Source organism: Cuculus canorus, chromosome 4 (assembly GCF_017976375.1).
Source record: "Cuculus canorus isolate bCucCan1 chromosome 4, bCucCan1.pri, whole genome shotgun sequence".
Taxonomy (NCBI): Eukaryota; Metazoa; Chordata; class Aves; order Cuculiformes; family Cuculidae; genus Cuculus; species Cuculus canorus.
The window spans coordinates 79,935,094-79,958,661 of record NC_071404.1 but is presented as its reverse complement, the minus strand read 5'-3'; the positions used below and the strand labels follow the sequence as shown (position 1 = coordinate 79,958,661).

The following is a 23,568-nucleotide window of genomic DNA, read 5'->3' as shown; positions in this document are numbered from 1 at the left end:
TTACCAAAACTGTCTTCCAGAATAATCGACAATGACCCGAGGCATACTCGAGTCTTCGCTGAGTTTCTACAATATACCAACAGCAGCCCGAGGCAGGAATTTCAGTTCAATGGAAGACGTTTTAGAGGCACAGATCGCCTCAGCTGAGATGCTTTTCTTTCCTTTTTTTTTGGACTCTTTGGAATGGAACTTCTTCCACTTTGACTACCGTGTGCTGTTTTCTCCGAAACAAAACACAGAGCAACACTCTTCAGTGGTGGTTTTTGAAGTTTTCATAATTAAAGTTGCGACTCAAAAGGCTAACCCAACCTTAGGCAGAGAAATAGGGCAGCCATTTTTATAATTTACACATCCTTAAATTCAGAAGAGATCCAGATCTGGCTCCTTTACCTAAATTATGATCCATATGCCAAGTCACCGGCCTCATAAAGCACGGTTCCCATCAACAGTAAAGAAAAACACCCAGTGCAACATATTCAAAGGAATCGACTGGATCACTTGACGTTCCCTTTGACTTTTCCCCTAGATATCAAACTCAAAGCCTGCCATCGCAGTCATAGGTAGTCAGGTAAGTCCTCTCCTCCTTCAGAGAGTCGCACTTTTATCGACTTGCTTTCTCTGGGTTTTCAACCCCTTTGGTACATTTCTCCACCCATCATTTTTAAAGGGCGATTCCCTCAGGCCCTTAGGCCACGGAAATGCCACGTAAATTTTGGAACTAAGCACTAGGGCTCGATCGTGGCAGGAATGAAAACTCTCAGACGCAAAGCTAGAGTGAAACCAAAAACCCTACCTCTACTGACATTGTCCACGGGCATTATTTAAGTGCACCCTTCCCTTTAGGCTGGCCTACAGTACCACATCCTACTTTCTGCTATCAGTTAATTGCAGAGGAATCCGCATCTCTAATAATGACATCAAGCACTTGATCTTAAGGAGCTCAATTCATTTCCCTAGGTAGCAGAGCTAGGAACACAACACCCTTTCTTGCTACTCGTGAAAAAGAGGTTATTTCATAAGTCATTGCCTGGGAGCCATCGCTTTTGTATCCGTTCGGTCTCTCCTACAAGGGACTCGCTCGGTTCTCCCGCTTACTCTTACGAGTGGCCTGACTTCTCCTATATATCCACAGAGTCTGTACACCATTGTGACACGAGCTGCTCAGTTTTCCAAGAGCGTGCTACGCTGACCGCAATGAGGCTCTAGCAGCAGACAATCCTTTGAGGCATAACGACCGCTGTCCATGAGCTAATTCTCTGCACGTGGCTCGTACTGTGTTTGGTACACAGGTTATCAACTTCACGCACGGTAAACGCTATTCAGGAGATGAACTAAAGGACTCGATGACTTTGGGTTCCAGACAAGCAACTAATACCATATAAAATTTTAGTAATAACAATTTCGAGCCTGTCTTTATACTAGCGGTTCTAACGGCTGCTCCTCGTGGCACGAGACAAAGGTATCGCTTAATCACCATATCCCCACGTGTAACAGGTGACCAGCTGCCTTTTACCAACAAGACAAAGAAAATGCATCATTGAAATTAACAGACGATACAAAAGAATGGAGAAAGATCATACCTTTGGAATTGGGAACTGGCATTCCCCCGAGCAGTAATAGGCGTCGAAGGATTTAGGGGAAATAATCCACTCGCTCCAGCCAATGTCTGCAAAATCCACTTTGAGATAGCGCCGGGCGCAATACCTTGGCTCGTTCCACTGCTTCCTCCTCGCCTTCTTCAGCGTTTGCTCATCAAACTGAAGAGTCTGGCTCTCCTGGTGACGATTCTTCCCCTGCTTTTTTTTTCTCTTTGCCCTCTCCGCTAGCCGAGACCGGAAGATTCTGTAAGGTTGTCTGTCTTCCCATCTATTGTCCTTCCCATACTGGAACTCTGCCCCAGGAAGCTCATTATTCTGCAATGGCAACGGGACGTTTGCAGAGCGTTTTGGCCGTTGCTTTCCAAGGCTGCTCCTCGTGTGATTTTCTGGCCTGGGAACAGCCCTCGCCAGAGGATGACGGTGCCCTTGCAAACTAGAGACGACGCTCTCTGGCTCTGAAATAGCAGAATCATTGGCATAAATCAGAAGGTACGGCTCATAAAGAGAGGGTGCCTTTTTCCAGGGGTGACAGCCAGTCAGATCAATTCTGACACCGATCAGGAGTTCGTTGTTCCGTTTTGCCTCGTGCAGGTACTGAGTGATATCCTTCCTGTGCCAGGAAAGGACATCCCTGGAAGTGGCAGAGACACTTATCGGAAAACGTCCCAGGCTCCGAGCATGGCTCCCAATGAGACGAAAGGTCCAAACTGAAAGATGTATCTGAATTTCAGGCTTCCCATGCCCCTGACAAGAACAGCCTCCTGATTGGGAACAGTTGAGGTGAGATTGCAGCAGATGACCGGTATAAAAATATACCGACGCCGACAAGATATTTTCAGACTCTGTGAGTGACGTCAAGTTAAAAATGTACATATTCTGGCGTTCAGGGCTCCCTAGAAAAAGAAATACTTTGGTGAAATTACAGGAACTTCAAAATTGTTACAGTGAAAGGGACGAATACAGCACATTCTAGATCATATATTAAGTTCATGGAAAAGTTCCACGCAGTGCCATAGAACGGGTTTAGATGGCTACTTGGGGAAAATAACCAATCGGGTGACCCAGGAACCATAAATCACCCCTTCCGACCTGATTTCCTTGAAATACCGAGCTCTGACCACAAAGACTCGCACGTGCCCTACCGCTTCTGAGTTTGAGGAAACAAATTAGACGGCAGGAACGCCACTCAATAACAGACACACTAAAGACTTCATTGTTCAAAAGTCTGAGAGATTCTGTAACTTTCTAGTCTGTTGTTTTCCTCTCTCTGTATAATTTCCAACCTCCCGTCTCTCTCTAGACATGCACAGGTGACTAGGGCTGACCCATTCTGACTAAGGAATTGTCTCTCTTCATCTGAGACAATCAAAACTTTGATGACAACAAACCACACTTCGGCCCAGACGGCAGCGGGAGAAAGGCTCCCACTCGCTGCTAGACACCGGCACATCCATCAACTTCCACTATTCCGTAGAGCCACAGCCTCGGTCGGAATGAAAACGTTTGCCTCCTCAACAGCAGAGACTCGGCATGGCAGCGAGGAAGAGGAAAAGCCTAGATTCAAATGGAACGCGTTGGTCGGTATTGCAACAGGCTTTCGACGCTACGGCCGAGTAAGTCACTTAAGTTCCAATTGCTGAGCTGCTTGAGGCAAGAAAAAAAAAAAGAAAAGTTTGCCAGTTCCTCTAAGTGTTCTGCTCTGCCCCCCACAATTTGGGCTTCCCCTATGAGATGGGGACATATGGGCACAAGCAGCATTCAGTCTTAGCTTCTAAAGATGCCAAAGACACTGTGAAAAAGGAAGCCAAACCCACATAACATAGGGTACGACCGTCTACGTATATCGAGATGCAAACCAGATAGGCAAACATAGAAAGTACTACATATTTCAAGATTTAAACTAAAAGGCAAATGGAAATCCTGTGTTAGAAAGGAAGTTGCCTCTCTCTTTGAACCATTACTCCACTACAAGAAGACCGATTTACTGGCCCCTCGAGCGGTCAGCAATCTCCACGTGCGCAACTGGATCCTTGTGACTCAGAGACCTGCAAGATGGCATGTTTAGAGTTGGGCACGTATGAAGTTATCAAGAATCATGTTGTCTGCAAAGGACAAATGTGGTACACCTCTAAAACCGGGGAACAAAAGATCTACGAGATAGAACCTCCATTTAATAATTTTTATGCCTTTTAGCATAGTCTGATGCTAATAGCAATCAAATTCTCCCTCTAGAATATTAACGTCTAGGACCACTTCCATTACACTGGGTCAATGTAACCGTTGCACTAGGATGTGTCATTGATTTTCACGCCAGACAGCATTAGAAAACATTTACTAGTACAGGCAAAGGTAGGCAGATGGTACAAGAGTAACCCCAATAATACAAAGAAAGCTGACAAAAAGCATCTCGAATTTGGGGGACAGTGGCAATGGCAAACCACAACCTCTCACCTCCGTGCACAGGGATCCAAGCCAAAGACAATCTTTCTTTGCATTCAGGATGCTACAGTATCAATTGGGAGGGATGTGGGAGACGGTGCGATCACCACAGCTCTAAAATTACAGAAGTCTACCTAACCACGGCCTTCTCGTGCAAACCCCGAGATGCACTCATAACACAGGCTGATCTACTGAAATGGACGGGCTGACTGCTTGAAAACCCAGGGGGCACAACAGAAAAGCTTAGGGGTAACGTTTAATTTTTGCCTTACCGTTTCCCATTTGGCCTGCACTTGGGTCTCATCTTCATAGCAAGAGAATTATAGATCCACATGTTAAGGTGCTATCTAGAGCCATAAATCCAGGCCACGCGGAATAACCAAATATACTACAGCAAAGAGACGTTCTGCAGCCTGTCAAATAGCCCAAAACAACCCAACGCATCAGGGAAACAACAGAACGCAGGGTTTGACACTGCTTTAACATCACTGCATATCAAAATGCTCTCCCAGAGTCTGAACAGATATTACAGTTTACAGATTTTTGCAAGACTTCTGCTCTGTTTTTAGTCTTTCTTTTCTTATTCCAAGCGTGGCAAGCATACCGATGACTGCAGACTATGGAAGAACAGCCTCCCCGCTTCCTGTCTCAAAACGCTGTACACAGTCCCCCGCCTAAGCAAGTGAAAACATAATTTCTGGAACCGATCCTTCAAAGATTTTGACCGCTTCGCATTCCACTTAACATTCCACACTTCCAGCCTGTGACATCCCTATTGCTAACGCCATTCAGGTGAGTCCATCAAAACACCCTACTCTCCCTTTGCCTCCCCATCCCCACCCGAACAATCTAAGCGGCCTCTTTTTCTAAACGTTTTTTTCTCACTTACCCACTTTCTAACAGATACATTAAAAAAGCGGGAAGCGGTCTCGCTAGATAGACAGAATGCTACTCCTAATCACGCATACGGGTTCATGAAATTAAGGAAAAAACAATGCACGCTTTTCTTGGTGAAACAGGGCAGAAAAGGACGAATTGTTTATGGAAGACACCCCCACTTACACATTCAGCCCAGCTCAACGGTGGATCGTGTAGGTAGGTTCCCAACAGCTGAAAACTACTTTACCAAACATCCCATTTCTTGCTATTACTTATTCCCAGGGAACAACACTGGCTTTGATTCCAAACCTAATTTTAATTTCTTGAACCTAAACCCAGCTGTTTCTTACATTCGTACTAGGCACGCCCGATGTTCTGACCCCCGCTGTTTGGTTTTTTTTTAATTTGCTAATATAATAAGGTTAATATGTAATTCAGTACAGCGCAAAGTACATTGATCTTAGGAACTAGTATTTACAATGCCTCACGACCGCCTGCTAAAGAAGTTATTTGAATCACCACCGTATATTTCACAGGAACACATAGCGAAAGAACTAAAGGGAATGCCTTTATATTGGATGGGGAGAACATTTATACTAGGCATTATGAAGAAATGCTTCACAATGAGGGCGGTGAGACACACTGGCCCAGGTCGCCCTGGGAAGTCACAGCTGCCCCCTCCCCAGAAGCATTCAAGGATGGGTCGGACGAAGCCTCGAGCAGCCTGATCCAGTGGACGGTGTCCCTGCCCGCAGCAGGGAGGGGAACTGGAAGGGCTTTGAGGTCCCTTCCAACCCAAAACAGTCTATGATTCTATGATCCCACGTTCGATGACAAGGTTTGATTTTAATTTTTATAGGAATTCCGCTGAACACACACCTCCTCCTCTAGGCTGGCGTATTTTAATGGAGGATGAAACAAGCTGCTCGCATTTATAAAGAAACCCTAGATGGCGTGAAACAGATGCAGGAGGAATACATGTTTTGACTGAAGGCATAACTCAGGAAACCCTCACAGCAGTGATCCCTACGCCTGAGCCCAAGGACTTCCTGTAGGCAGCGCTCTTCTTACCACATGACCTCCCGGGTCAGACAGCTATGAAGAGTTTGGATTGTACGGAGTCCAAAATCAACTTAAAACCGGTTACCGGTGACCGGGACAAACATCTACAGATCTGCTGCTTCCGGTTCAGGAAAACCTAACCACATGACCCGGATTTGCCTCACAACTTGGGAACACTGTATCTAAGACATACGATGATGTGACAGCAATACCCGATGCTCCAATGCAAGCAATGCATCAATATAAGCGTTCTCTAGGCTTGTTGCTACCCTTAAAAAAAAAGACACACGCATCGAGGAACACGCAGCTTTAAAATATCTACAAACGTACCTTTTTCTGAGGAAAACTTTCGTTTTGCTTGAAAGAAACTTCATTCTTAAACCCAGAAGTCAGAGGACAACTGTCCTGAAATGCAGAAGTCGGTAACTGCCAAAAATCAGCCTCCACATTAACTTAGTCTAAACTACTAGCTGAAATCAATACTGCACTCTAAACTTTTCGCCAACATCAAGAGGTACTCAGTGGCACTGACAAAAATTTTATGGTGATACGGTGACCTTTCTGTAAGCCTCATGGAGCTCGCTCTGATGACACCAGTGAAGTTTTACTTACCGACTGGAGGTAAACCTTTGGTCTTTACAATGACCTACACTGCTCACTCCTCTCACACAAAGAGCTTGACCGACTGCCCTCCTCACTAACCCTAAAGAACCCCAAACAAAAACCCAAGTTGAATCAAAGCAGGACTCTACTTCCGGTACCACAACGATGTTCAGTAAGTGGTGATTTCCTAGGATGCCACCATCAAAAGTTCCATTTCAAACAGACAGGAGGAGGGAGACAAACCGCAGGGGCGATCGCATTGATGGACAGTCAGCAGCGACGGGAACTAGGCAGATCAAGTAAGCCCAGCTAAGGCCTCTGAGCAATTACTCCTCTATAATGAAACCTTCGAAGGCTCAAAGGCAACCGGATCATCTTGGGACCAAGCCCTCTACTGCTGTAGAAGGATAAAGTCAGCTTTGCAGGAAAAAGAATGTAAAACACAGGCCCAGAAACCTACGCTCTATGCGATCGTGGCATCACAGCACCTTATTTACTATGTTTTCCATAGCAAATAAAACCAGCGAAAACAGCACCTTTAGAACGCATCCTTTGCATCTGCTGCCAAGACAAGAAACTATCTGTTGCAGACGTAGATGAAAATCTGACTCTAAACTGTGACCCTTCAGAGGGACACCGGATGGAAGGTCACCCTCTGCCCGGACTAGCTCTTGGGCTATAGCCACAGCAGGAAGATCTTACGAACCCTGAGCCTCCCTGTACGGCAGGCGGCTGCTGAAGCAAATGCGCATTTGAGTCTGCCGCCTTACCATGTGGCAAGAGTCCGTCTGCTATCTCTGACCATCTCTGCTCGATAAAATTCATGCTCATTTGCAGCACCATGCAATGCAACTCAGTGGCGACCCAGTACTGTTGAAGGAGCAGTAACTGCCCTGACTTAATACGCTCCACAGCACTGCCAGCAGCAGATTTCTATCTGAGCGCTGCTACTTGAGCCAAGTCGGTTAGTCCCTTCTTACTTAAAGCGAGGTGTGCTTACTCAGCTTTGCCCTCTACTCGTACAAAACACGAAACGCCCAAAACTTACTGTCGACAAATAGGATGTAAGGATACGAAGACAGATAAAACAAGCAAAGGAACAATAAATGTAACACAGCTACATACAAGGAATACACTGATACCTACCACTCCCAGATACTCTGAGGCTGGATTTTAACAGCAACCTCCACTTCCCTTGAGCATGTCACCGTATGTCACTGCAAGACCGACGACAATTTTTCAAGACTGAGCTCAAAGCAACAAAATGCTATTTAATCACTATAGGTAAGACACAGCGCTGCTGCACTGTTACCGTTGCTCGCTTCTACAGCATAGACCTTTGTCGCAACAGGCACAAAGTGCACGTAAAGGTACTCAATGATGAGAACATCCCATTTCTATTCATGCAGAATATAATTTGGAAGGTATGCACAGGTAAATGGATACACTACAGCTATATTGACCTCCTCAGCCCATACGCAAGTCACGATTCACCCACGTGCCTCCCCATTGTTCAAAGGAAACCGTGACTTCAATACACTGTGGCAAAGCTGTACCGGGCCATCTCTCCCAAGTCTCCTGCACACATTACAGCAGAGCTCTCTGGGGCCGGAGGAGGTATGGTCTCTCCAGGCCTAAAGCAAAAAAGGCTTACTCTATCACACCGGCGGTCACCACCTTGAGGTCACCTCAGGGCGTGTCATCCCGCACCGGTCAAGGTATAGAAGATGTCACCTTATTTACCGATAACTCAGATCAGAAAACAACTCGGCACTACGGCTGAAATACTCACGCTGGCTGAACCTTCAGAGACATGATGTGTACTTCCTCACCTTCTTGCAATGACCCACAGCCCTACTGATTGCCCGTTTCCGACATTAAAGAAGCACTGACAGAAAAAGCAGTTAGGTCTGCAGAGACCAACCTTGCTGGCGTTGCAAAGGGCGTTCCCAGGCACTGATAAGCCACAAAGAGACTGCTAACATGCAGTGCTTTTACCTTTACAGAGGCTACTCAGAATTTTTTACGGGCTGCCAATGCTATCCCACAGCTGAAGAAAAATGCGATAATGACTACCATTTAGTTATATAGTCATCATTAGCCATCCTTTAAACAAGATATTAAAGCGGTGAGCTGCTGCCGCTGCTCAGTTAGGAACGTATGGGCATTTCTGGTGTAAAACTTCGCTTTCGGGAGTTCAAAGCCAAGTTCATGCGTAGTCCGAAATGGGAACAAATTCCAGAATGGGAATGCAAATTTGGCATCCGCCTTTCATCTTTTGTCCTGCCTTTGCTCTAACTCAATTGCTGCTTCCCTCTTACCCATCTGAGTATTTTGCAAAACAAAACCAGAGCATCCAGGTCTCTTTTGTTTTTGGCAGGCCAATGGCAGCCGGCAACTAACCAGTTTCCCTGAGCAGCACTCTGCTACCCTATTTGCGTGGGCGTTTCATACCACAACAAAGGAAAGAAAGGCGTTTTGAAAAGGACAACAGAGTTTTTAAACACAGGAATTGGCCTACAGGCAGGTGTAATACCTAAAATGACTTGAAATTCAGTCAATATAAAAGACCATAAAGTGAAGTAATTTCTGACTCTGTAAGATTACTGTGAGATGCTCTGATGAAAGCAGTGTCTTTTAAATGACTCATATAAGACAGGTTCCGCAGGCAATGCTATGATCAGAAGTGCTTTGAAAAGCAAAGATCTCCCATTTGAGGCTTCTGTCTTTCCACTCTCTTATTTCTTCCACGCTCTATCTTACCCACAGATCCCAAGTCTGAGAAGTCACAGCTCAGCATGCCTCTACGGAAAGTACTGAAGGTAAGCAGATTTTGATCAGCTGGAGGTCCAGTCATGGAACAGTTTTGCTAAATGGCAGGAGAACAGAACGGTCACGCACAGAAACTAACCAAGAGGTTCAACTGCAGTTTGAAACTACGCTAGCCAGAACTGTCAAAGAGTCTGTCTCTAAGGGATGGATCATCTGACCTTGGTCCTTCTTTTCTGCTTTCAGTCACAAGGGACAGAAAGCCACTTGCTGATGTAGTAACCGCAGGTAACAAAAAAAAAAAAAAAAAAAATAGAAGGTAAATAGGCAGATCTGGAAACAAATTACCTCAGAAGGGAAATTGTGTGGATGTGCCCTTCCATCGCAGAGCCAGCCAGGCAGGCCAGGTGCAAGGAAGAACTTAGAAACCAGAAAAAGCCTTTTCAAACCCCCCCCGCCGCCCCGAGGAACGTTTAAGCTAAGGCTTCTCTGGAAACATGCTTTTCCGCAAACAATGACCCTCCAAAATGAGCGGCTGCTGCCTACTGTGAGAAAAAGACAACAGCACAATAGCAAACCAGTTAAAAATTTTGCATGGATACTGATAAACATGTACAGAAACTTACAACCGTTTCCAAATTATCTTTTTGACACTTGAACTGCAAAAGGAAGAAGAAGAAACATATTAGCAATGAGGGGGTTTACAGGACTCCTGCCACCCAATTTCAAGCGAGTATAAATAAAATCAGGAAGTCCACAGATGAGATTTCAACCACAGACCTTCCAGATTTAGAACAAGAAATATTTAGAATCGAATATGCCTAAAAGGAGCAAATATCCAGGAGCTGGCACCTGAGGCTCAGTTTTACGGGAGAGGAACAAATCGATGCAAGTGACAGAAACTCCCAGACTAACACTCACTTTTACTGTCAAGTGCTCATCTGTGAAAAAGATGCTGGGTCAATGCTCTGGGGCAGTGATAAAAAAGAGACTGGCATATCACGTGCTACTCGTGGCACGACGGGTGTGATACAAACAGCGAGATGTGGGGACACGGTAGATTGAGGGAGCATATCCCAGTGAGGGTCGGTTTCTGTCGTTTCCACCTACCCCCTGCAGAGATCAGACATGTAAAAAGCAGAATGGCAGAACCGAGGGAATGTAGCGCCAGGACGGTTTCATCTCCCCTTTCTGCTAGGACACAGCCTTTCGGGGACACTGCCCGAACACCATCCCCTTTATAAAAGAAGGCCTCAAGCTTTCATAAAGCTACCCGAGCGTTTCTGTCTATAATCATGGAGACATCAAAGTGCTGCTTCCAAAGATGCTCAGACGCAGCATTTACCGTGCACAAAACTAAATGTGTGAACTAAATTCATTTGCCGCCATCCCTAATCGCCTGTACCGCCACTGGCTTCTCAACAGGAGTACACCATACACCGGCTAAAAGTTTGCTAACCCACGTTATCACTCCATCACGAACAAACTAGCCCTTACTTTCAACACAACTTACTTGTACAAAACACCGACAAAGCAAAACTCCAGAGACGATACATATGTGTTAATTACTCCACCTGCCTCGCGTAGCACTCAGATATCATACGGCACAGACGCTGCATACAGAGCTGAAAAGATAAAGCTGTAATTAAAATGCGGGCGATAAGGTACACGAGTGTTGCTACAGGAAGCCTTACTCTCATTCCTTTTCTCGGCTTCTTCCCCACGTCCAGTTAGGCAGGCGCTACAACAGATCCGCCGCTCCGCGAGGCGGCTGCCGCGCAGCTCTAGCGCTACCCGCGGTGGTACGAACGGCCCGTTACCTGCGTTTCTACGGAACCGAAACCCGCACGGCACCACCGAGGGCGAGCTGTCTCGACCTACAGGTGAATCCACTCCGCCGCCGCGTTCGGCCGACCGAGGGCCCTCGCCCTTCGCCCCCGCCGCACCCCGGCCCCGCCGTCGTCCGGCCGGTCCCGGCCCCGCCGCGCCGCCCTCGCAGCGGGCTCGCAAGCCCGAGTCGCAGACGGCGGTTCCGCGAGCTCCCGAGGGGCCGGGGTGCCCCACCCCCCCCCGGGGCTCACCTGCTGCCAGCGGGCGGACGCCGCGTACCGTGTTGCCCAGGCGGGGGTGCGGTCCGAGCCGCCCCGGCGGGTCCCGGGGCCGCGCCGCCGCCGCCCGCGCCCCTCCGCTGTACTGGTCGTAGAGCCGCAGCATGTGCTCCGAGACCTTGTCCCCCGGCGGCAGCCGCTCCGTGCCGCGGTCACCTGCCGCGGCTCCTCCGGGGGCGGCTCGCCGCCGCGGCACGACCCAGCCAGCCTTCAGCGCGTCGCCCACAGCCAGGCAGAGACAGCCCCAGCCCAGGTACAGGCACAGCGCCCGGCGCGTCCCCGCAGCCATCCTGCCCTTGCGACCTCTCCGGGCGTGCTACGGAGCCCCTTTTCGTCCCGGCCGACAGGCAGATAGGCGAGAGACGGAGACCCCAGCGAAGTTCGTTTCGGCCAGATGCAACCGCCGGCGGCCACCCGTGCGGGTGCGGGCGCGGCGCTGGAAATCGGAGACGGGGTTTCCTCTTTTTGGAGGAAAAAGAAAAAAAAAGAAAAAATATCCGAAAACCGTCGTGGAGGAAAGCGGCACGGTATAAACGACCGGTCTCTCCCGGCGCCAGCAGCTTGGGTGTCGATTCCCCTTGCCGTGCAGGTTGTTTGCTGAGGAGAGGCGAGGTGCCGCTCTGCGCGCAGCGGGATGCTCCGTGCCCGCTTTGAGCGGTGCCGGCACGACCAAGGCGAGCGTTCGTGGGGTGTGCGCGCCGCTGTGCGTGTGCGAGCGAGGGCGAGCCTCGGCTCTCGGGCTGCTCCGTGTCGGCAGCAGCCAATCGCACCGCCTTCGCGATCGGCCGCGACCGCAAGCAGGAGGCAAAGCAAAGGGGAAACCACCACCCTGAGGAAAACGCGCTCGCACGCGCAGAGACAGAGGGGGACTCGGCTCTGGAAATTCAATCGCTGGCAGCGACCGAGTCCCTGAGGGCAGCCGGGAAGGGGGGGAGGGGGGCAGAAGCGCGGAGGGTGTGGGAGAATGTTTCCCTGCCCACCGCCATGCAGTCTCTTCGGAAGGCAGTAAGATAACAAGATGGCAAAAAACCAAAAATCATGACTCGAACCACGCTCAGCCTTCTCCCCTTGAACCGTGTGGAAGGGATGCTAACGGGGCTGTACCGAGCTTCGGCACTCCTCTTCCGAGTGCCAGCCACGCTCGGCGGCGCTCCATTTCTTCCTCTGTCACCTTACAACCCGGTCAGGGCAGGCAGAGGCATCTCCACCAGCCTGGAGTCCGTGGGAAGGGCGGTGCACCGCGCTCAGGTGAAAGGGGGCCAAGCCCTTTCAGGCACCTGACCCCTCTGTGCGCTGCACGGGATCAGGCAGAGAAATCCCACGCGTTGGGACTCCTCTGCTACAGTGGGGCATTCCTCGCTCAGCTCTGGGATTTAGCATGCCTTCTGTCTCTGCTGCTTTTCACGACCAAAATAAAAGGAACCTCTCGCTCCCTTTGCCACTGCCACAGCACCAGACGGCACCCTACCAGATACAAAACGTCGTGCCTTCCAAAATATGCTTTACAACGCAAAGGGTGCCTTACTTTGCATATCTAGTGGGGAAAAACACAGGAGACAGAAGACAAGCCTCACTGCATTTTCACCGATTACAAATAAGTCAGTTGACAAGAACAACTTAATTTCTGCCTTGAAGAAGGGAAATAAGAAAATTTTAAAAAGTCATCTGGCTTGCGGATTATTATATGGAGCTTAGCACATGTTACTTCCAGCATGGGTAATTCACATTTTCAAGCAGCTACGGAACACATGTCGTGATTGAACTCTAAATGTAGCGCACTAAAATATCGGAGGGCGACCTCACCTTCGCAACTAATTTAGGATCAATAACGAACATTGAGATGCAGTATTAATGAGCCCATCTGTAACTACGAGAGGCAAATGCCTACGGGCAGGTAGAAAGAAAAGATTTTCAAAAGCACTGTAAAGATTTCTCTATGCTTCTATATTTGAGCGCTCAAGTACAACCCACGTCAGCATCTCATTTTCAAACAATTATGAGGCATCAAATTTGCCATATGCATCTAAAAATATGATACCCAGATGTACAAACAAAATTTCAACGTTAATGCCAACAGTACGACTAACTATACTTTTCACTTCTCTATGTCAGAAAGTTACACGAGCGCAAGATAAAAACCGTAAGAGCAAATTTATGTAACCAAACCATTAAGGCACCGTTGCGTTTTTCGACACTAATAATCAAACTGATGCGGATGTCTGCAGGAAGAAAACCAAATGATTTGAACCTATTGCCAAAATTTCAGCACAAGCGGAAATTTCTGCCACATAACCGTGGCAAAACTGTCATTCCCAAAGATGAATTTTTAGGCAACGAAAGTACCGAACCTGCTATTTCAACCTCAGTGGTGTTATTTTCTACCGACGAGAGACATGAGTTAAAAGAAAACCTGACATGCCACAACTCTTTAAATAGAACAAAAGCACAACTGAAATCTCTTTTAAAACTGCGGCACCGAGAAAATGGCTGTAAGAGTGTGCCGTTTTGCATCCCCAGCACATCTTTCAACTAAGCGCCCCGACTCTCGTGATCGGACCGTTGCAAATCGAGAAAGACTTCAGTAAAAAACACTCAGAAACGGGACATACCTAACACCGTACTCAACCAGTGGAGGATCAGATGAATGCTAACTAAAGTTTAACATGGAAGCTCAAGCACCCTCTCACTGAGCTTTCATTTTAAATCTTCTAAGCATTAGCAGAAAGCCCTGTTTGTACAAAATCTATTCAGAATTGGGCTCCCGGAGCCTTGCCTCATGCTCCACCGTGGCCATTTACACATCTAAAATAGACAGTTAGCCCTATTTTGTTCTATTACAGCCAGCAGGGAGAAAGAAAGAGGCCAGTCAGCGTGAGACAAAGTAAAAAAGCAACTTTGGGGGACATTAGATGCCTTCTCCAAATCCTCCTTTTTAGATGGTCGTTTCAGGGTTTTTTTCAAGCACCCACTGGTTTTCAAATACAGATTGCCCCTGTGATATGGCAGAACAGTTGTGACACACAGTTCTACGGCGCCCAGATTTTTTTTAAATATCCCTAGCTCTAACTGGGCGTGAGATTTTTATATGCCAGAGAGCTGTGACTGCAGAAATCAAACAAAACCCAACCGGAACACCTAAGGAGTTACTCCTTGTTAGTAATTAACAGCTGGCAAACTCACATACCTGACTTAGAATCACAGAATCATAGAATATGATTGCTGAGATAACGGTGCGCTTCTCTATTAATTCTTTCCCATTTCTTCTCTGCAAGCGCTGTAAATCATGACTGAGATTAGCGTTCTTCAGAAAGCATAACCCAGAGGGCTTACCATTTAAACCCAAAGGTTTCTGAAGAGTTGTGCTGATTTCCAAGAGAAGAAAGACGCTCCCGCTGATGTAGATATTACTGTATCGGTACCACGTGCGATGGTGAAGATGCGTTCCTAGCCTCAAATGGCCCTTCTGTTACAAATGTGACAGACGCAGAGGCACGCTCGCAAACAACCCTTCTGATAGTGAAGCTTTTTAACCTCAAGCATCAGCAGTTCTGAAAGATCAAATTCAACAGGTTATTTAGATAATGGTCAGATTCCACCTAGTTCTACTACCCTACAATAATATGTTTGCGTGTAGCATTAACGAGACAGGATGGCAAGTGGAAACAAGTAATTCGCAATTGGCCTGCAACAGTGATGTAACAGGAAAAGGACACGCTGCGGTAAATGTCCAGGCTGATTAACTGAGCCAACAGAGTTAGACCGAATGCCCAGGCGACAGGACTGCATAACCGGGATCACCAAAGGTGGGTACGTTACGCCGTTGCCCTACCCGATCTCATAAGGAGAGACAGGGAAAAGAACCCATAACCTGTGTCAAGAAGATTGAGAACATTAAGTTGCTGAATTCCACTTGATCTTTCTCTAAATTCTCTATTAAAGAGCGAGCGCTCAGCAACGCACCTCTCGGCAACTGACTGACACGACTAAAGGCGTGCGTTTGCTTAGTATCGGTACGCAATCAAATTACGAGATCTCTTCTACAGGCCAGATCCTACGCGGATGCAAACTACAGGGCTTTACCGACTTCAAAGTTAGACGCATGGCCGAGAGTCACCGCATTATAGCAGTCACACTTAAAAAATTGGCAACGTTTTTTTTCCCCGAGACTCTTGACAAGATACTGATTTGCTAGGTAAACTAATATTTATTCACTGATTTAATCTGCAACAGTTTGCCTCATGTGGGCTTTTATCCTAGAAAGCGCAAAAAACCATCAATAACAGTTCCTAAATTCACCATCTCAGCTTTTTAATTGTCAGCAGAATTGATCCCAAGGAGAAACTCGAGGGAATGAAACAACCTGAACTCGTTCCTGAACACGAGTCCATTCGGTCACAGTTGACGTGCAGCCCAATCGCCTTTTTGAGTCTTCCATCAAATAAGGCAAAAAAGTCATTTAGAAGCCTAAAGGTTAAAGGATGTACCAAGCCCTGATGTTGATGCAACAGCAGCAAAACATGTTTGGTACTGAATGAGATCTAGTCTGAACTCAGTGCAGAAACGCTCCACCTATTTTTGCGTTGTTAATGGCGACGACCTAAACGTGGTTTCATTTCTCATTTTTCTCCCTCTCCCTCCCAAAGGTTGAGGCCCGATGGCATCATCATCAAAGTGAGTGCAGAATAAAAGCTTACCTACCTTTCCCGTGTTTTATAAAAAACAAGGCAAACGTTTCAGTGGGATATACTGACAGGCTCCACATCTGAAAATGGTGTCCAACTTCCTAAATTGCTTCTTCGCAATACCTGTATAAACTCATCTGCCTTTCTGTTTACTAGTTCCTCCGCAACCTGGCTGCGGTTCACAGACGACTACGCTAAGCCCCTGTTTGCGCATCTGCTGAAAATATTTCAGAGTGCCATAGGATGAAAGAGCTCTGTATAAAAGCAAGATGTTACCATAAAAGATTATATTCTATTTTAGGAAATGGCAGAATTGCGTAATATCATAATTTTTATGGGAAAGAAAAAAGACTTGTAAGTCTCTCCCTAATTATTGCAGCTTTGAAGTAACAAGTTTCCTTTGTAATTGTTGGAACGCCCCCTTCTCCTCTCCTCTTTAGTGGGCCAGCTGCTGAGAGCGAGGCTCTTGGCCATCTCCAAATGGAATACGCTTGCAATGAGACTGGCAGATAAGCCCCACCTTAAGGTAAGCCTAGCAGCGCCACTACAGTGTTTTTTCTCTTCTGACATGATTTGATCATCCTTTTCACAAAATCACAGCCCCGAGGCCAGAAAAAAAACACTAAAATCACCCGCTCCCTTACAGAAAAAGGTCCAGGGAATTTTATTCCTCTACATCCTCTTTCTTCTCCCTATATCCAGCTAGCTCTTTCCGTCACTTACCCTTTGTGCTGTTCGCTGTTAAGCAGACAGCTATGTAGGCAGTTATTGCCAGCTGGGTCACGTAAGTACACGCAACTTCCCCAAGCACCCCAGAAACGGAAGAAAGTCCCTGGGGCCATTGCATCGCAGCCTAAACTCCTGACAAGCTGGCACCAGAAGAGGAGCAAGAGCAGGAGCGGATGAAAAGTGGTCTCCGAGGAACCGCTAAGGCCATCGAAACACAGCAGACTTCTTGGTGTTTTCCAATCTATTCAATACGACTTCTCCCCGCTAACGGCTCAGCTCATATTACGTGGTGTTAGCTGCTCAAACAGAGGTCCAGGTCTCCCTGAAACAGAGGGTTGCACAAAGAATTTAAAACACCCCATTGCCAGCAAACTACGAGACAGTCTTTTGTTTCTTTATTCCAGGAAAGAAGGCAGCACCTCTTTCCGGCCACCCCGCTGTCTCAGGAGTACCGGCAAAAGTCAGGTCCAACTCTTCCATCTTCCCTTTAGGCGGCTCCAGGATTCACATATACCATGGACTTGACAAAGGACAAACTAGGGGCTCCAGGTACATGGACTCTACAGCCAGTACAGGGTCTTCTTTTCACATCCTTCCCTCAAGGAGCGAAGCACGAACTAATTTTAAACGGGTATAAAAATCCCCCTTCTTACTCCTGAACACTAAGGTCACGATCTTTCGACTGTAAATATTTCTTCGGGGTGACTTGCATTTAGCTAAACAAATAACCAGGAGAAAAGCCGCTCAGGACAGACCCCGGTTCCCTCTTCTGAAGATACAGTCACAGATTAACACAGAGATAGAGATCCCTTTCAATGGGTATCCTTGGTGGCGTTGTCTCCCAGGTATGCCTGAAACGCAGAATATGGACAGATATCAAGTCAGGACAGAGAAAAGACGTCGGTTTGAATGTCACAAATTGCCTCTTCTTCTTCTCTTATACATAAAGTTTGGTAAACATGACAAGCTCCGAGGGCAGGGATTTCTCAGTGAAATTTTAACGTCCCGGCACCAGGCAGGTTATTTCTCCAACTACGCTTCTAGCCGACACATGACAGTGAAAGAATTCTTTTAGCAAAATACGACTAGGAACAAGTGAACCACTGACCGGTCACAGAGAAAGACTGCGTGCAGAGATTGGACCACATGGTTAACTCCATTCGACAATGTGTGCCGATTTCTGTTAGGCCCATAGGAAGCACGACTCAAAAGCTTGGTCTCTACCAGTGACTGCCACAGAAGAAACCAAAGCCAGATGGATCTCGCAGGGACTCGCGGGCCTGTGCCCCAGAACCTGAGAAGGGACCACAATGTGTACACGCAAACATTTCCTATTTTGGCTCTGGCACACGCGGATCTTACACGCAGACGCTAAAGAGCTGGTTATTTGTTACAGATGTGCTGCAGCTGCAGGAAATCGGATCGGTGGCCCGCTTTCAATGCAACCAAACACATCTTTAGGTATGCATTTTTCATTTTCGAGCAAGCCAACACACTTCTTTTGAGATGCATAGAATTTAATATTATCTATTATTACTATTCATACATGACCATCTTTTGTGGGAAGCGCATCAAAGCAACCGTTGTCCTAGAAACCCTCCTGTAAAAACCCAAACAAATTATGGGCCCGCTTAATTCACGTTGGTTTTCTGAAGAACCAAAGCCCAGGTTCATTTGTCACATCCAAGCTAGAGTCCAAGGCCTCCAGCTGTAACGTTTAAAACAAACGCTGTCGCACCAGAGGAACAGGGTTGGGTTTGTCAGAGAGGGAAACCATTTATACTGCAATTACCCATTCAGCCCTCAACACAAAGAGAGAATACCCACAGCAAGCAGCTTTCAACCGTGGCAGAAAATGGGAGGTCCTGTCCGAACTCGAGCATTGCTTTGTTTGGACTCGACTACTGTGTAAATAAATGGTAGCACAATTTCAGCAATGACAAAATCAGAGCCATTTTTACATGAAAGCAAAGCATAGGTTTGTGCAAAAATTGTACACAGGAGAGACAAGAGTCCACAACATTGATCCAGTTTATAGAACTGGCAAGACACAAGTATTTCCTTTCTTTTATTCGATCGTACATCCCTCCAAACCGTTCACGGCATGCTGGAGAATACGTCTGTCTACAAGAAGAGGCATCTAGGGTCAAATTTCTCTTCCGTGAGAGACGGCGTTTAAAAATCCAAGTTTGAACCTTACGCCAGCAATGATCTCAATCTGCTATGAGAATTACTGACCTTAAAATGGGCTGTTACCTTAGTACTTCTCAAATCTTTCATGTTAAGGAGGAAGAGTAAGCACGGTATCTGGTCAGGAAAGGAATTACGCCATTTCAGTTCGCCGCCACAAAACCGCCGGGGCAGAAGATGGCCCTCGCTTCAGACACAAAAACCGATTCCGCTTTCTGGGTTCCGCCAGTGTTCAGCAAGCCCTGCAGGACTCAGGATATTACAGTTTCCCCGAGTCATACCTTTCGTTGCAAGGTAGCCTAATATCTATTTTTGGCCACCTGCAGGCACGTTCCATAAACAGAGACTGGTTTTTTGAAGAGGAGATGAACACAGGGACCACTTGCCCCAGGAAGCGTCACTGACATTTTGGTGTGTTTCCTGCTAGCTACAGCGTGTCATCCTCCGAGTAAAACAGTGTCCTTCCCCACTAAATATAACCCACTTATCAACTCCTTCGCTTCCAGATGCTCCTGCTTTCCTTCTCGGCCCTTCTCTCTCCCGTGATTCCCTTTCCTTAGCGCTTCTCAGCAATATGACCGATAGGACGCAGCCTCATCACCTGCAAGCCTATCCCGGCAGCAATGGGCAACATCTTCTCATTGCGACAGGAGGGAAAAAAAGGGTGTAAAAGAAACCCCGCTGTTGGAAAAGCCTTCAGTTTTGTTGTTCGGTTCAACTTCTGATTTTGTCGTCATGAGGGAAAGGCCTAGACCCACTCATTCATAAAAGAGGGTAGGCTAGGTTTTCCTGACGGGTACGGCAGCTGTTTTGGACAAGGAGAACAGGATGTCTAAGTAAGCCTGAAATATTAGGCGCGTATTGATAAAAACACTATTTGCAATCGACGCAATGGTTTAGCAAACCCCATTGAGTATAGGTGATTTAGATTTTTTTTTTTTTTTAAAACAAGACATTTACCTTGAGATCCACGGTTTATTATTTTTTTCTGCAACTTCGTTCTCAAAGAGTACTCCGCAGGCGTTTCAGAAATCCCTTGGTAATTTTGCTGGAATTTCAAGTGCTGAGCATTTCTACCCCGGTTGTAAAAGCTGTGAAAACGTGACACAAAAACACCGTACTTTAACGCATGCTATTCTCACAGCCTAAAGGGCAGGTCCTGAGCTCCTTATTCATTCTGAGTAGTTCCCAATTCCACAACAGGCGCTCCAAAAGCCAGACAGAGTCTCTACGGAGCAGAAGTCTACTAACTATTAGAAAACCCATCTAAATGCGGCCCTACGTATCTGATCCCTGACAAATCAAAAGCGAGGCCCCCTAGCTGTCTCCTCATCCATTCATTATTAGTGTTACTACAGAAAGACTCAAGACTCCCGGTTACGCTAGCAGAAAGCGGTAACGGTCGAGAACTACTAATGCGACGGAAACAGCTCTGGACACCACCTGGAAACATATCCCGGACCACCACAGATATGCAAACTGGACATGGGAACCAATGGTTCACTGGAACTCTCATGCCGCCTTACTGTTTTCCTTTGCCTTGTTTTTAAAATGATTCCGGTAGCAAGGACATTTTGGAAGTCTCCTCGTGGGCCACGTACAGTGGGATCTCCAGCTCCCCGAGGAGAATCCCAGCTCTCGGGAGAGCCATAGCGTCAGTCTGGGAATTATTCTGAGGCAGACCGTCCGATCGGACTACATGCGCTCGGCTACTTTCCAAAACATCTGGGGCTAAACAAAAGTCAAAAGGAAACAGCCTACACGTCAATAAAAACCATACACGGGACGCTTTCAACAGTTCATCGCTCTTTCTCCAGGGTGAAAGAATTCTCTCAGCCTCGTCACGCTTTCAGTTACCGTTTGACTTGTCAATCCTTTTACACCTGACCTTGGCCCAACTGGGCTTTGTACTTGCCAAACGGCCATCTTAAGAGCTTGCCATTGGCACCTGTTTAGAAACCTTTTCAGCTCAGATGTATCTACAGATTGAGTAATGTGATGGCAACCGGCCACACGCACCTCACCGGGATACTCTCTCAGTCACTGAAGTGGAACGTAGCCTTTGCGCTGTTCATCAGAGGAACGTATCTTTCTGCAAGACGAGGAGATGGAGGAAGTTCAGGAAATCATGCAGTGAGGATTCACATAAAACTTACTTTTTCGTTTTACTGTCTTCTGCAAGGATACTCCATTCCAACAACTAGATGTACACGGGTCTGTTTTTTAAAGCGCCTCGATTTCTTTCTGGCTTTGAAAGACCACAAAACAATAGGCCTCACCTTTATATGTACGAAAGCTTTTTTCACCCCAAATGGCTCTAGTAGAAAATGGAGGAATGTGGTAATGACTTGGAGATTAATTTAAAATGACCCTCACGGAAATCACCCCAGCATTGCTGAAAGTCAGTGGGTGATACGCCGCTGAAGGCGATAGCCTTGGATTATGCCAGATAATGTAAAATGCTGTGTCGCAGGACAAACTTGCGGCCTCCGTCGAGCAGTGATGGTCAAGCGCGAGTAGAAGATGCCCTCTGTGCAGCCTAACACTTATACACCTGCAGAAGATGAGTGAAAGCTGGGGGGACCCCATTCGGTGATAGCAGCATTGCTTCGCTATGATAATCGGTCACATTATTTTGTGGTCTATAATGTTATTTAATGCTCCTGAGTACTGCACAAATAGAGATTGCTTCTGCTGGAAAACCACTACCAGATCTGGAAGGAATCGACTCTACGTGTACCTCGGGGTAAGAGCTGGAGAGGGGGCAGAGGGGATAGCATATTTCTCTCTACAAAGACTCGCTTACTTTCACCACAGGGAAATTAAACCATCTGAAGGTGGAAAGAGTTAATTAGCTGTCAGCAAATTAACTTTCTCCATGTTTTCCACATTTCCAACCCCGCTCTTACCGTGCTTCCCCATTTACTAACCAGTGAAGGCAAGGTAAGAGCTCAGATAGCCCTTCTGCTCAGAAAGCAATGTGCAGTGCAAACAGTTTTGGCAACAGACTCTTCCGCTCTGTCACAAATTAGTCTGGCATCACGCGCTCAAATGTGAGACTCAAACCCCGGGTTTCCCCTGCAAAAGAAAGCGGAATGTCTCGAAACCTCATACCGAGGGCTAAGAGAATGAGGCAGTGACCCGTTCAACTCTCCTTTCCTACACAGAAGGCCTGAACTCCTCGTTCTGTAAAACAAAGACCACAGACGGCGAGATGACGGCTGCTTTTAGGAAGCCTACATGTCTTGGAATGGAAGGAAATTTTCCAGCACGCCTTTTTTCGTGTTCTTCACTGAAAACCAATGACATAGAGAGATTCAAGAGGGCCTCACCCCGCCTTGAGCCGGAGTAGGAGAAGAGCTGCTGCAGCTAGATGACAGCATTACTGTGAGGACAAAGTAATACGGGCTGGCAGGAAATACTGCTCATACAGCCTGAAGTAGGCACGAGGATCAGAGGACCAATCAATGACCAGAGGAGCGACAGGCTGAAGAGCACTGCTCCAGAGCAGCCTCTCCGGCACCAGCTGCCGTCGAGGTGAAAGTGACTTATCAAAATCCAATGGTTCTAGTACAAGGCAGCTGTGAGAAGACGGGGCTGGAAACCACAGCACCCCAGGGATTCCATCTCACCTGCATTTCCCTCACAAGAATAAACAATAAACTAAACTAAACATCAGAAATTGCTATTAGGACCTGCTACAATCCCAGTCTAATCAAAACATTTTCAATTAGCAGATTTCACGTGCCTTTAAAAGCCTTAAATTAATCCCGATATGAAAACACACGCTATCAAGATGAAGATGGTTTCAAGGCCAAGGAAAAAAAAACAAACCCTCTTTTCTATTATTATTTGTTTGATTTGGCACGGGTTTTGGAACAAATGGAAAGTTTCATTGGCGGCACTTAAATACGCATAGTACGAGAGACTTGGGCAGCACCCACTTGTCCAGCTGCAAAAAGAATGCCTCTTGGTGGAGTGTTCTCAGGTTTTTTTTCCATTGCTTTTTTTGCGTTTTTTTTTTCAAAGACAATGACTTGTGGGTGCACCAGCACTGTTTGGGGAATACAGATCAAAATAGGCAATACAGGGTTTTTTCCTTCATCAGCTAATTCTGGTCTGAACAAATTTTCATTCTGCAGGGGAGGCAGAACGCTCCCCCAGAACACAGGAATCCAAATACAGGTTGCTGTATCCTTAAAGTAGTCCTTCAAATACCAAAATGGAAACACACCAACCCGTACGGTGCCTACAGAATGCCTTTCATTCTCTGAGCCCTTTTATAAACATGTATCAAAGCGCTTGATGTTCTCGTGAGATGTAAGGCAGGCGTTATTACATCACAATGGTGTGTGTGGGATCCAGGGCACTAAAAGCATCATTTTCCCCTAGGATATGTGGGCAGATGGCAGAACAGACAAAGACTCCCAGTTGCCAGCTCCAGCCAGGAGATGGGGTTGCTTTGCTTGGACTCCCGTGGCCGCTCACGTCGAGGGAGCCAGACAAACG

At 47.0% G+C, this 23,568-nt stretch overlaps 2 protein-coding genes across 3 annotated transcripts in view; both read right to left on the bottom strand.

Moving 5' to 3' along the window:
* The window catches only part of BMP3 (bone morphogenetic protein 3), a 185,574-nt gene that overhangs the window by 2,694 nt on the left and 159,312 nt on the right, over positions 1-23,568 (bottom strand). The window contains exons 1-2 of one of the 2 annotated variants that reach the window (XM_054065756.1): positions 11,432-12,353; positions 1,581-2,491 (exon numbers count right to left, since the gene is read on the bottom strand). In XM_054065756.1, the coding sequence (XP_053921731.1) occupies positions 1,581-2,491; positions 11,432-11,747 (1,227 nt within the window). In that variant the 5' untranslated portion in view covers positions 11,748-12,353. Of the gene's footprint in view, positions 1-1,580; positions 2,492-11,431; positions 12,354-23,568 lie in introns of those variants that run through there. The other variant, XM_054065757.1, reaches the window with a different exon arrangement.
* CFAP299 (cilia and flagella associated protein 299) overlaps positions 14,789-23,568 on the bottom strand; it is a 64,405-nt gene continuing 55,625 nt past the window's right edge. The window contains exon 3 of the mRNA XM_054065758.1: positions 14,789-15,006. Coding sequence (XP_053921733.1) covers positions 14,991-15,006 — 16 coding nt within the window. The 3' untranslated portion in view covers positions 14,789-14,990. The remainder of the gene's footprint in view (positions 15,007-23,568) is intronic.